General features: G+C 38.1%; 1 protein-coding gene across 21 annotated transcripts in view; it reads right to left on the bottom strand.

Moving 5' to 3' along the window:
* Nucleotides 1–13,938, bottom strand: part of col13a1 (collagen, type XIII, alpha 1) — a gene marked incomplete at its 5' end in the record, with an annotated part of 107,199 nt that extends 93,261 nt beyond the window's left edge. For 8 of the 21 annotated variants that reach the window (XM_079854474.1, XM_079854485.1, XM_079854490.1 and 5 more), the window contains 2 exons: nt 8,206–8,283; nt 13,290–13,893. In XM_079854474.1, coding sequence (XP_079710600.1) covers nt 8,206–8,283; nt 13,290–13,574 — 363 coding nt within the window. Of the gene's footprint in view, nt 1–8,205; nt 8,284–13,289 lie in introns of all 21 variants that reach the window. The other 13 variants (XM_079854492.1, XM_079854494.1, XM_079854478.1 and 10 more) reach the window with 5 other exon arrangements.
* Between the last annotated feature and the right edge of the window lie 288 nt (nt 13,939–14,226).

Raw genomic sequence — 14,226 nt, 5'->3', positions numbered from 1 at the left:
AAAAATTTTGTGAGAGATCTTCCTATAGCGAAATATGCACCATTTGCGCTCTCATTTATAGTAAATGGAGACATTAATGCCTGAATAACTTAATTATTATTCCTTTTTTTTGGTCCCCAGAGGCTACGTGCTGCTACGAATGAGAGAGCGGGCTGGTGTGATGACGTCTGCAAAGATTTCAACATGTTGTGCTTACTTAAAGTTCATTCAAGCAAACCAACAGTGACACAATTGTTTGTAAAACACAATCACGCTGTATGTTGTTGTTTGTTTGTCTTGAAGTGTCTATCTTTGGATTCCTTATGTATCAGGATAAACAAGCAGAGAGTGACTGATGAAAATTTGGTCAATGATTTGCACTTTTGGTTTATTTTCTCATTGAGCTATGTGCATATAATTAAGCCTTTATGTAAACCCAGTTCTAAGAAACAATTTTCATTCCTCTCTGGATTTTTAAATTGAGGGCTATAACATTGTTATAACTAAAATAATGTTCCAAGATTTCCAGACAAGCAAGCTTTTATGTAAAATTGGTTTTGTTTTATCACAGACATTCCAACTGTATTTTTATGACAGACATAATGGAGTTGGGTTTCTATTACACTTAATTTCACCTTCACAGATTCACTATCATGCATCTGTAGAAACTAAAATAATGCTGCTCGTTTTTCGCAAACCACAGGGGAATGACCGTGCATTTCCTAAAACTACTTATTTGAGCAACATTCCCAGAATAACATGGAATATTTTAGCTGAGATATTTCACCACTGAATTTTCATCATACATTTTCCTTTGTTTTCGAGTGAAGATTCCTCATGCCACAAATATGTGTACGACCAAGATTCAAACTGATTAGAATCAAATATACAATGCGAATATCTTCTGAGAGAACATCAGGAATAAATATCCAGCACAAGATGTGGTATGTGAAAAACAGACATTACTCACTCTCATGACTGATAGCATTTCTCTCTCTTTCTTTCTCACCGGTTGTGAATCATTTAGAATTGAACTGAATTTGTATTTACTACAAGTATATTGTATCAAATGATTCATTTAAATATTAGTACATAGTAGTTAAAGACACTTAATATAAAGTGGGACCATATTTTTAATGACCAGAAACAGATATATATATAGAAAATATTTGAAAATATTTAACACAATTAATGCAGCATCCGCTTTTTCCCATCATCCTTTGGCTAGTTACAATATTTGATCATGCTTTTAATCATATTCAAGTGCGATACGACTATTTTGATAAGATAAGATAAGAATCTCCTGACTGTGACACACACACGACTCGTGCGCACAGAAAGGTGCTTCAGACAGCGCTTGAACAGACAAAAACACACAAAATTATGCCAAAATGCCAGTTTTGTCGAGTATCCTCGTAAGCACAGTTAAATGAGTTAAATGAAGTCTCAATTCAGAAATTTGGCCAACCCTGTTTCTCTCATAGTCTCATCCTCTCTGCTTCCCTTACACTCCTTCTGTCCATCTGAAGATCTCCAGTCTGTGTCGGTCATGACTCACAGACTACACCTCTCCCGAGAGTGAGACTGCTCTCTGGCAGCTGCAGTGTAAAGTAATCACGGGTGAGGAAACGAGATCCAAAAGCCCCTCTTCCTGTCAGCAGACATGTCAAGGTGAACTTGGATCTCCTCAAATAACCAGCAGCACGACCCTTTCACCTGACCCTGCTGTGAGGATCAGAAGAAGCCACTTGTTTACAAGAGCATTAAGGTGTTTTTAACTGCAACTGCTGCAGCGTTTTTCCTTTCCTTCTTCTCATGTGCTGTTCAAGTCATAGTATCAGCTGGTTTTAATGCACTGGGTTAATCTGAGCATGCAAAACGTAGCTACTTTTAAGGTCGCCGCTAATCTTTCTGTGTATTTCTCTCTCTCTCTCTAACCAACACACCGCAGTGCTCTTTGATCCAGTCCAGGGGGTCTGCACTGGTCTGTCATCAGGCAATGCACTGGGCGTTCTCTGAGTGCCCAGAATGCCATGTGCTGTGTGCACCCTGTCCCTGTGGGAGCTCTGGAGACGCTCTGGCCACTCTGACAATGTGCGCCATATCCAACAGCCATAATATAATAACATAACACTGTATACTAACAAATGTGACAATAAAGCAACAAGTCATCCCAAAGTTTTTGTACCAGGATGGACAACCAATGAGCTGTAGGACATTTTGTGAATTTTCTATTTCTTTAGGTAGCTCTGTCCACAGTGAAATCTCATTGATCCAAAATCCTGCTATACATAAATGTTGTATAAGGAGTTACAGCTGGCATTGACAAAAGTACCACTACTTCAGAACCAATTCGATACTGAAATTGAAAAATTCAGCTTTTCTGCAATTCCGGTAGTATTGAGGACATTCTGTACCCGCTGATGAGCGGCTGCTTTCAAACACTTGTGTATTTGTGTGAGTGCTCTGTAAAGAGTGTCAAAAGAGTCTATTTACAAGGTGCTTTTGAAGTATTGATCATTGTAGCCAATCACATACATTTCTGCTGAGTGCCAAACACAATGACCAATCTGAGGTGTTTAAGTTAACCAGAATCCACTCAATGCAGCACAAAATTAATTTTCGGGAGTTTTTGCAAGAGGTAGCTTGTGCTGAACTGAAGTAATTGACAGCTTCAGTGACTCTTTGTATGCTATCTGTATGTGACCCATTTAAAATACAACAAAAGTACCATTATCCTACCAACAATGCAAAGTTATGGGAGTAACCTCTGTATTTAAATGCATGATTCAATCCTAAATTGTCAATGATTGACAGTGAATGCTATATGTTAATGTTATAATGTATTTACTTGGAATTATTATTAACATTATTAATTAACTAATTTATTTATTTCAATTTTCAAATAGTTAAATAAAATAGTAGTTCCAGTAGTTTGTGATATGGTACAGAGAAATTTGACTGGCATAGATACTGACTGAAATTTGGTATCACAACAATTCTAGTTACAGCACTTAAACATGGCTATATTTAACCAGTCCGTTTAGGTTTGTTTTTAGGTTGTACAAACCTCAATGAGACTCTCCCTCAAATTATATCTCTCTAATATCTCAATTAATTCTCCTAGACAGCAATGAGATTAAATGTAGAGCAAATGGAGACTTTTGCTGAAGTGTCTGACTTCTCAGATGTTTCTCAAGAGAAAACACCCCAGTATTCTCACAAGTGTACTTGAGAATTTCAAAAGAGATCACAACAACATCTCAAACTGCAAAGTCTGCAATCAAAAGTCTCAAATATTTCTCATCAAATTCACCCAGAGCTATGCTACAATCGCATTTACTCTTGCTGTTTGTCGACAGTTGCCTAATGTGTGTATTTTTATTTCTATTGAGTCATATTCAGGAAAACATTTGAGATGATACATAATTGAAGTGTAACCGAGAACTCAATTAACCTATGAGCAATACACATTTCCTCTTGGCTGTGTTGCTGTGTTGTACTTTTAGGGATGATGAGGATGTTAAATATGGCAAATATGTCATACATAAAAGTTCCCGGAGTCAGTCTCCGATTACACACACTAGATATGGCTTCACTTCGGACTGCATCCAGGTAAACTGTCAAATGTCACTTCCTGCAGTGAAGCTCGAGGCTTTAGAAGCCTCTCACCCTTCCTGTTGTACTCGTGATTAATCCCCTCAGATCAGCATGCAATGAAACTCCTCATCCCGCTCTTCATGACAGCCACAACAATCCAACTGACGACCAACAGACAAGCAGTCAAACTAGTGTCCGTGATGCACACATTTAAAGATAGCACTCTTACTCAATCCCTTACGACCCCTGGTGACAACTAATGCCATCAATGCTGGCCTGCGGATCGGAATCCAGTCACAAAGACACTAAATCCTTTGGGGAATCGGGTCTTTGGTTTTTCAGAAATAAGAGCATTGTGGATGTGTGTTGCATAGAAGCCAAGAGGGCGGCAGTCTCTTTCTTTTTCTCGGTTTCCTACAACTACATCCAAGAAAGTGCCATTCAGCTTCTTGGAAAACAATGTGTGGATTCAAGAGAGTTCTGGACGCTTGGGCCTGGATTCAATCTAACTGTCATGGGAGTTTTCCTGTACACTGACAAAGCTGTTGGCAGTAAGCACCTCTGGCATCATTTTTACAAATCTCTGCTAGAACAAAGAGCATCATATCCATCAGCATGCCACAATTGTCTACACAGTTCATTCACACCTTGAGCGGCGTGCATTTGGTTTTCACGTCATTGTGACTCTTCCATACTAGGGCGGATAAACACACCATTCCAAAACATTTTTTAGAGCCATAAATCATTGTCTTTATGTATACATACTACGTTCTTGTTTTCTCCGATGACTAAATAGCGACAATGCATCAGTCACTGTTAACAGAACTGTCACACATCCAGGCATCTATGATAAGCCGCAGATGTCATTTTTTAATAATGATGTTTATATATACACATCTGTTCAAAGGGGCACAGCTAAGAAACATGCAGACTGAAAATAGACTTATAACACTTAGAAACCAGCAGTTCTTAACGGTTTTACAAAATGGTGACTCAACAAAAACAAAAAAAAATGTTTATTGTACAAAAGTAAACAAAATCAAACATAGAAATGTATTTAAATATTTATTAAAGTATTATGGTAATTTCAACTGGTTTGTTTGAGTGTTTGGTTTCTAAATGTCTCTTTAAATGGTTTCATGCTCTTGGAAGCTAATAAATCACCACACAAAGCATGTTGTGTTCAGCAAAAGTCACGTTTATCCTCACTTCAAGTGAACCCGTATTTAAAGTTATCTGGATCAAATTTGCTTGTACCTTGCATGGATTTGTTCATGTTTTTAAGAATGAGGATGTCACACAATCTGCCATGGTGGCATCTGTCTATGATTCTCATAAAAGTTCAAAATATCAAGCTTTAAAATAAATGAAAAATATAACATAAGAACATTCATTCTTAAAGCAAAGTATGAATATGGGCATGCTTAGGTGAAGTACATAGTTAAAACAGTGCCAAATTTTCTAATAAGTAGGGCTGCACAAAATATAGAAATAAAATCTATATTGCGATATAAAATTTTCTAAATCGCAAAAGCTGTGATTTGTTTAAATAATTATATGCAAATATATATGCTATATGGGTTTATGGGATCCTGTGTTTGTTTCAGAACAACTTGGCACATATCTTTGGCTGGAGCTGCTGCAACACTGCATCACAAGCTGCAATTTAGGTCAACCAATTACCAAGCAATGCTTAATTTTGTTCAGTCTATGGTGTAAAAAGGTCGCATTAGCAATTAAAGCAAAAAATAAAAGCAAAACATGGTCAGGTCAAAGTGTCTGAATAATTTTTGGTACAAATTTTTTATAAATGTAGTCACTGTATGAAGAATATTTGGGTATAATATGTCACAGTTTACTTTATTTTGCTTTCCTTACTTACATAAATGAACTATAGTTTCCTGCACCCACTAGTAAAAAAAAATATCAAAAATTATATCTGGTGGCTGAATAATTTTTGGCTTGACTGTAGCTATTCAAAAGTCCTGTATGTTTCATATTGCAATATATTCCTGGCATGACAACCCGGAGTGTTCGGCATGGTAATAGATAGGGCAATGTAGGTATGTTTGGTCTTGGCAATCAAAAGTACATGACTTGCTACTGCCAATATACACGACATTCTGCTGTGAGTAAGTGAGAGATGCTGCTGCTGTACAATAGCATACATAAATGACCTTAAATAAGGGTGGAGGGTTTCTGAAAGTGCGCTGCTACAGCAAATGCTGACCAAGTATTTGAAGGTTGAGCATGTGAGCTCATTGGCTACTGATAAAGCAGGAACCGATCAGCTGTGCCCTATGAGAATGACGTGATTGCAAGCAGATTTAGTTCTGAACGTTTCATGACAGAACTTCGTATATCAAAGAAAAACAAAATATAACAATTTCCTTTTTTTCCCAATACTATGCAACCCTATAATCCACATAGGCTAGTTCATTCCTGCAATGTAAAGATGACACTGAGAAGGTAAATACTTCTCTTCACAGTAAGAAACGTGGGCACTGTTACCGCTTCAGTGCTGAAATGTGCAGAGCAGGAGGGTAAACAGTTGTGTGTATGAACTGACTCTGACTTTGTTCATAAAAACAAATATTGGAGGATTTCCGAGTGAATGCGAATGGGCCAAATGGGTTTTTAAACACGAGCTGAGTGAATTTAACCTCTGCAGCCCCCTGGGATTTGCAAAACCAGAAAAAATAAACTCATTTGGATGTGTTGAAACATTCCCCAAGCCCATATGCGAGGTGTTTTGAGATTGTAGTAGTGCTGCAAAAGGTACAGACTCAGACTAATCACAGAGAAGAGAAGAGAGAGAATTAATAAAACCACCAGGTAAGTCTTACAGATAGTCACACCACACATCATCATCACTTAAACACGCCGAGCCAAGAATAATAATACACTGTCCTTGGGCTGAACTGCACACGACAAACACATAGCATTCTTTATGAACTTGGAAGAGGAGGCGCTAACTATGCAAACAATTGAAACAATTATACCTTTGCCAAAAGAAAAGTTATTATGCCTCTTTTCTAGCTCAAACATTGCATCAATGCTATACACATATACTGTGTGCGCTTGATGAAGGAGTCACAGACTATTGCCCACTGCTGAGCACTCAAAATAAACAATGGAATGGAAGCCATCTGAACACTGCGTGCTGGAATGATTGACAAGCGGCAGCTGGCGACATGGAGAACCACATATATGTGGACACTTCTTTACATACACATATTATTTATACACATGCATTATAAAAAAAAACATGCACAATGTACAAACTGTGCTTTCATTGCACTACATCTACAGTCACTTCAGCTTTCAGCTAAACAAAAAAAAATGCTGCTGATCTTTTGCCTGGTTTTCATCAAATGGTTGAAATGAAGTAAAAGCGCAGTCTGTATTGCGAGATCAGACACTCTCCCACGGCACAGCAGTAAAGACCAAACAACAACAAACACGACCATCATCTGGGATGCCTGCTGTTAAACGGTCCCCACACCTGGCTCACGAGTGCCTGTCCACGACATGTCCATCTTAAACTGGTTTCACTACGCTGTCTGAAGTCACTTCCCACTCAGTTAACACAACAATGACTAGTACTGACTAGCCTCATTAACACTGAGATGTCTGTACCATCTGGCCTGGTTCTCAGAGATGTGTAAATTCACACACACACACTTATGTTAGGGAAGCAAGTAAAAATGTAACCGCTAAGAAGCCACATTATTATAAACAGTGTGACGGACAAGTAGGCCATTTTAATTTGTGCTCATAAACATTTTAAAAGAATAATTTAGATATTTTAAGTTGTTGAAACAAGTCTCTTATGTTCACCAAGGCTGCTTTTATTTGATTCAAAACAGTAAAAACAGTAATATTGTTTAGTAATTAACATACTTAATATATTTAAAATGTAATGTGATGGCAAAACTGATTTTTCAGCAGCCATTACTCCAGTTTTCAATGTCACATGAGTTAAGTAAAATTTTTATAATAATAATACTTTTATTCAGCAAGGATGCATTTCATTGACCAAAGGTGACAGTAAAAACATTTATATTGTTACAAAAGATTTCTCATTTAAAAAAAAAAATGCTGTTCTTTTAAACATTCTACTCATAAAAGAATCCTGAAAAAATATCTCATCTAATTTTATGAATATTGAACAAGGCTAGTCCTGTCAAACACATGGATGTGACTTATTAGTGTACGCTGTGACTGTTCCCTGCGCTCAAGAACGCCCACATGACACCATCCCAACACTGCGGCTTGCATCACGAACCACTCGAACACTAAGTGAAGCCAATGACTGCCAACAGCACATGAAAATATGACTGCACCTGTCACAATAGCAATGCCAGTCCGAGGGCACAAGTGGACAGCAAAGGGTTGGGGAGAGGAGACACTTTTCACTAATTTACATTACATGGGAAATGAGATCTAGTCGACGGGGATCATGTCTCTATCTAATGCCGGAGCAACAAAATATCTTCATACCTGCAGGCAAAAGGGAAGCTCAAGATGCTTAACCGCAACACACATTCAAATGCATATCAGAAGTAACAGGCGGAGCCAGCGTCCCAGGTGTGTTGCAATCAGGGAGGGACACATGGGGTTAACAGGCATACCTGGTGGACAGAGGCAGCCGTGAGGTGCATCCCGAGCCGCCCGGATCTTCGGTAGACGTGCAGCTAGTTTCTGGAAATAAACAGACAGGACATTGAAGTCAGCTGTGCAGAAACAAACCACGTAATACATAAGGTATAATGCAAAAGTTAGTTTAGTTGGTTTTAGTTTGTTCCTCTCCCTTGTTGTTTTCAGTCTTCAGTTTTCAAGGAAACATTTCCCACAAAATCAAGCATTAAACAAAAGTTAAACAAGAATATACAAAAGTTTGGGGTCGGTAAGATTTTTAAATGGTTTTGCAAGAAGTCTCTTATTCTCATCAAGGCTGCATTAAAAAAAAAAAACTATATTATAATGACATTTGAATCAGATTCAAATTCAAAAGAAAACGCTCTGAAAATATATTTTTTAATTGACCTCAAAAGCTAAACATATAAATTTGTCACTTTAACCATCATCAGAGGCACAATTCTCTGCATAGCTTCTGGAGCCGTTTGCTCTATTGGAAGCGTCACATTGACAGGTGCTGCAGTGTTATTAGTTATTTGATTAAGAATGTATGTGTCCATAGGTCACCATTTGGAACCAATCAATTCATACATTTTAGACGGACACCCCAGTGTATTGTAGTAAATGTATCAAAGTGAACGATTAACTATAAATAAACAGGATTTAGAGAACAATGAGTAACATTAAACAGAGCTACTATTCCATTTTTATCCTAAACTTACAAAACCCCAGCTAAAATAGACAAACCCACTTTCTGCATGGTAGAACAATCACTGACCGGCTACATTTATGACCGAATTGTAAAGCTTGTCAAACGTCTACAATGTGGTACTATAGGTCACGCCATCCCCATCTAACATTGAAACACACAAGCTAAATAATTCTGGGGCCGCTATTGGACATTTTTCTTGCCCCAGTTTATATTATCCACGATCGTTCCAGGGCTTTATTTGGTTGATACTGGCAAAGCCTCTTCCCAGCTGGAGAAGTCTTTACACAGACCGCTCTCAGACACTACTAGTGTTTTTCCACACTACTGAACTCGGCAGCACCACAGATATTCTAAAACAGAAAATAAACTAATGGAGGTTAAGAAGAAAAGGAAAACCTGAAGAATGTTAAGATGAAAATATACAGTACATGTGACAGCTGGGTTAACCAACAGACGTTTGTTCTGCAAGCACGAAAGCCGTGGAAAATGCACTACAGTTTGGAAGGACCCATGTGCTGTGCGTAAACGGCTTTTCCACAGGAGCAATGTCCAGGGATGATGCACACGCAACAGTTTCCCAGAGCTTTAACTCGTGATTTTCCAGTGCCGCATTCCCAGGTTATATCCACATAAAAGGTCTCTTTTAAAAAATATGTTTTTGCATCAAACCATTGGAAAGTGCTTCCAAGACCCTGTTTCACTTACAGCTAAGTGCTCTCATAAACAGCAATGCAGCGTGACATTGAGAAAACAATAACCAGTGATGAAAAGTTAGCATGAAGAGTTGCATTGAATGGAAGCACAGTGAACAAGATCAAAAGATAGAACTTATTAGCTTTCACTTTGAAGCACATGAAGTTTCTGATGCATTTAATTCTGCTAGGGTGTGTTCCTTTATGTTCAAATAGGTGTTCTTTAAGTCAACATGAAATCAACAATGACCCCATTTACTTTCTTAATACCCATCTCTCTGGACTTATTGTGCACATGATTCATCTGTGCATGTTATTCCAAAGAGATTTTTTGGGGGGAGGTTTTGCAATCTTTCATCAAAAAGTAACAACTTGCTCACCTCTGAAACCACTTTGATGTCACGAATAGCCTAATGTTTTTCAACAACTTTTTGGAATGCAACACCCACTTTACACAATCCAGTCATTTACCAATTGTAAAAATTGAGTCCTGTCCTACATTTTTTCGCATGAAATACTATTTGACTTGAAAATGCATCAAATTATGGAAGTAAAATGGTTTGCAAAGTTTTCTTGCTGACTTTAAAGGCTCACTGAAGTGCCTTGAAATGCGTAGCATTATTCAATGTGTTGACGTCATTTCGACTGAATCAGGAAGACAGGGCTGGACATAGTGAACAGCTCCTCCCCTTTTTTTAAATAGTCAATAGCGTTTGGTTTATATCACAGCTTGGCCAGAGCCGTTGAGCTCGGTAAAGCCACAGTTTCCTCCTAATCTCTAACCGTTTCTCCACCTAATCTCATCCATTATTGTTTTAAAATATAGCATTCTGTTCATAGAATTCAAATGGGTCCGATACGTTTTTGTGGTCTGCGCCAACTCGCGCATATGATCCGCTCTGTGCTATCGTGTCTCTGGACTGGAGCAGACTGTGTGTGTGCGCAGCGGCGGTTCGCATGATACTAACGTGAAATCAGACTTCAAATCGCCTCAATGGAAAGCATATTCACATTCTGATTCATTCCCTGTCCCCTATATAGTGCACTATGTGCCATTCACCATGTAGAAAATAGTAAATGTGTGAACAAGTGACCGATTTTAGCTGCAGCTTTAGTATCTATTTATAATGCAGGGGGCGGGACGCTTTAGATTCTAGAGCATTTGATTGGACAGAAAATCTCATGAGAAGCTGAAGTGCAGAGTGATGTAATCAAAATCACTGATCCATATTGGCGGAAGTGAGAGACTAAGCTTTGAATGCTTATATTTTCTAAAATATTCATACTAAAAGCATAAAACTTCGATTTTGATTTCATGGGGACTTTAAGATGACGTGATGTAAATGGTAAGGTTGCAGTAATGACACGAGACAGCTGATGCCCCAGTGCTTGCAGGGATGAGTTAGGAGGGAGGGGACATTCTCTGCCTCCCAGCTTTAATGGTAACTCGATGCCCAGTATTTGATCTGGTTTTAACAATCTATTTTGAAAAGGATGACAAAACGTTTTACAATTCCAATGTCTGATTACAACTAAGACCCACAGACTTTGTGCCCAGAGGCCTAACTCTATCTCTCTTTCCATTTCTTTTATTCTCTTTCCCTCTCATTTCGCTACTTTCCCACTGACCAGATCTTGATTAAACCCCTAAAGGACATTCTGGCACATTCTGTCATAAATTGTGAAATCAGCACCTTTCTAAACTTCAACAGGCACTTCCAATGTATATGTTTCTCACCTTTAATGGAGACTTATAGATGCAATTTATGGTGATGCTGAAATGTCAGTAGTAAATATCTCTATGAGAAGCATATGCCCTTGATAAAAACACCCTTGAGATAAACAAACTTCGGATGCTTTCAAAGGCCCATAAGTATTAACCAAAACTAAATTATTATAGCCTATTCATAAGCCTATTTTTCATTACAATTAAGCACATTATCCAGCAAAACTCTCAGTACTGTAATGCATCTGGGAATTTTACTATTTGTAATTGAAATTATGCTGAAGGATAATTCTCATTAGATTCTTATTACAATAATACTGTCATTCTTTATGTTTTTTTTTTTTTTGCATTACGCAGATTAAAAAAAGTAAAATATGCTTAATTGTCTTGTCATAATACAAAAGAAAAAGCAAAACATTCTTTCTTTGACATGTTCTTGAAAGATTTCAGTGAGATTCATCTGTAAATGACTCAACTGGACTCAAACTCAACCTCAGATTGACTCACACTTGGCTGTCTCTACAGTCTGCTTAGTCTTTTAAACACACTTAATATTCACCTGCATCATTCTCTGCAAACTCTATTATTTTATGAACCGCAGATAGTGAGATGGTATCGAGCAAAATTCTACCCAAGATCCTTTTAACACTGCAAATATTTTACATGCAGCTAGGTGATGATCCACCAGAGGCCAGTGTGAAGGAACCACGGCCGCAGGCAATGCACTGAATATGAATATAAATATATATATATATATATATATATATATATATATATATATATATATATATATATATATATATATATATATTATATTATATTATATATGTATATGCTATAACTCACTTTCCTCCACCTCAACACTTCAGGCTCAATCCTTACACATGACGTGCGCTCAGCCAGTGCTGAAGCTGGTGAGAGCACTAACTGCTTGATTGTTGATGTAAAACAGGTGGTCGTATGGTGACACAATGTGTATAGCAGGTTTTGCATGCAGCAAATAATAGTTTGCTGCTTACAGTAGCAGATTTGCTTATCATTGAACAGATTGGCTCAGATGTGAAAAATACAGGTGCAGCTACCGGATCAGATCAGTGTTCTTTTATTAAGACAGCTATACTAATGGATGTGTCAAAATGGCAGAAGGAAATTTTGGCTGTATTATTGTGTTATTTATAGACACTTGTTCTACAGCAATGCTAAATAGGATGTGAAAAATTTGAGCCATGTAAAAGAGTCTGATCTGGCATCTGGAAAGCTACAGCACCTAACAAATGTAATTTAATAATCAGGATTTAATCATTTCCTACTCATGATGTGAGACATTGAATGACATTAATTGGTTGAAATATTATAATCAACTAATAAGCTAATTCATATTATCTAGTAGTTAGTTTGTTTTTACAGTCAGTAAAGAGATAGTTTTAGAAATTAGTAGTAGGCCTAATTATTTTTTGTATTAACAACTTTTTATTTACTATTTTTTCGTCAAAAATAAACAAAAGCCCAAGAAAACGGCACAGAAAATAATTATTTTGACCCATGTGCATGCGCTTTTGTTTCAGAGCTCGAAAGTGCTCACTGAAAGTGCTCAGTGAAAGTGCGTAAACAACGAGGACCAATAAACAAACTTAGACGAGGGTGAGGAGACTGAGAGCTTAGCTCGTCAGTTTCTTTACATTCATATTTTAACACACCTGAACGTAATTCCAGACATATATTCCTCATCTTCAATCACAAAGTCTCTCTACTCAAACTTTCTGAGTAACGCGCTTCTACCTCACGTTAAGACACAACACAAGGTGGGAAAACATGAGAATATCTTTCACTGCCCTCGCACTCATGACTCATGCAAATAACTTGTATAAAATATATATAAAGTATATATTATTAAAACCGCAGAATAATAGGTTATCTGAAGAATAAAAGTCACGCTCACCTCCTCTAATATCTGATCCAGTCGACTCCACAGGACGGGCTCCACCTGTTCCAGAGAGATCCAACTGGAGATACGGGGATCTCGGTCCTTTTCCAAACTGAGCACCCTGGACTGCAGATCCGACGTCCTCAGGTAAAGCAACACACAAACTCCAAACGAGATCAAACACACGCAGATAGCACACACGTCCTTCCAGTTCGTCAAAATGCGCTTTTGGAAGGGATGCTGAACGCAGGTCCTCTCCTGACTGGACTGAGGTGATACTAGCGATTTCATGTCCTCCATGTCTGTGAGACGTAGCTTATATAGTCAATTTAATATTTATCCACCACTTTATCAGGCTGAGCAGGTTCGTGTTCAAATAAACTGATTAAAGTTTCCCTTCCAGGTAATTGAACCGTTTTTCACGTGAAAATATCAATCTTCAAAACGACCTCAACAGAGGCATACTGCTCATTGAAGTGCATGGAGATATTGGTTCAGTGAGGTCCGGCTCTAGTGGGAGTCCGAGTGCTTCGCTCGTGCCATTTGACGGGTTTCTCTGACTGCTGCGCGCCTGAGTCTCTCTCAGAATGAAACCTGACACACACACAAACACACACACACTACACGGCTCTGCAGCGCTCACCACGGGACCCTTGGCTTCTCTGTCGCGGACAAGCCCCTCCTTTCGGTTTATTTAGGCTAAACGGTAGGGCGGGATTCACGGAGGAGCTGACCCCGGCTTTGATCCTGATCTCGATATACGATATTTTTAGGTGAACTCACAGAATCAACACGTATAAGTGGACATGATAACCACGCAATCTATTTCTCAGATGTTGCTCTGTTATAGCTCTAACTTGTAAATATCTAAACTAATATAAACTTTGTCAATTGATGACACAGTTAAAGTAGGCTATAGCTTTAAAATTAATGTGGATCTAATCTTTTTTTT

This window comes from Squalius cephalus, assembly GCF_949319135.1.
Source record: "Squalius cephalus genome assembly, chromosome: 21".
NCBI lineage: Eukaryota > Metazoa > Chordata > Actinopteri > Cypriniformes > Leuciscidae > Squalius > Squalius cephalus.
This window is presented reverse-complemented; position numbering and strand designations above follow the sequence as displayed.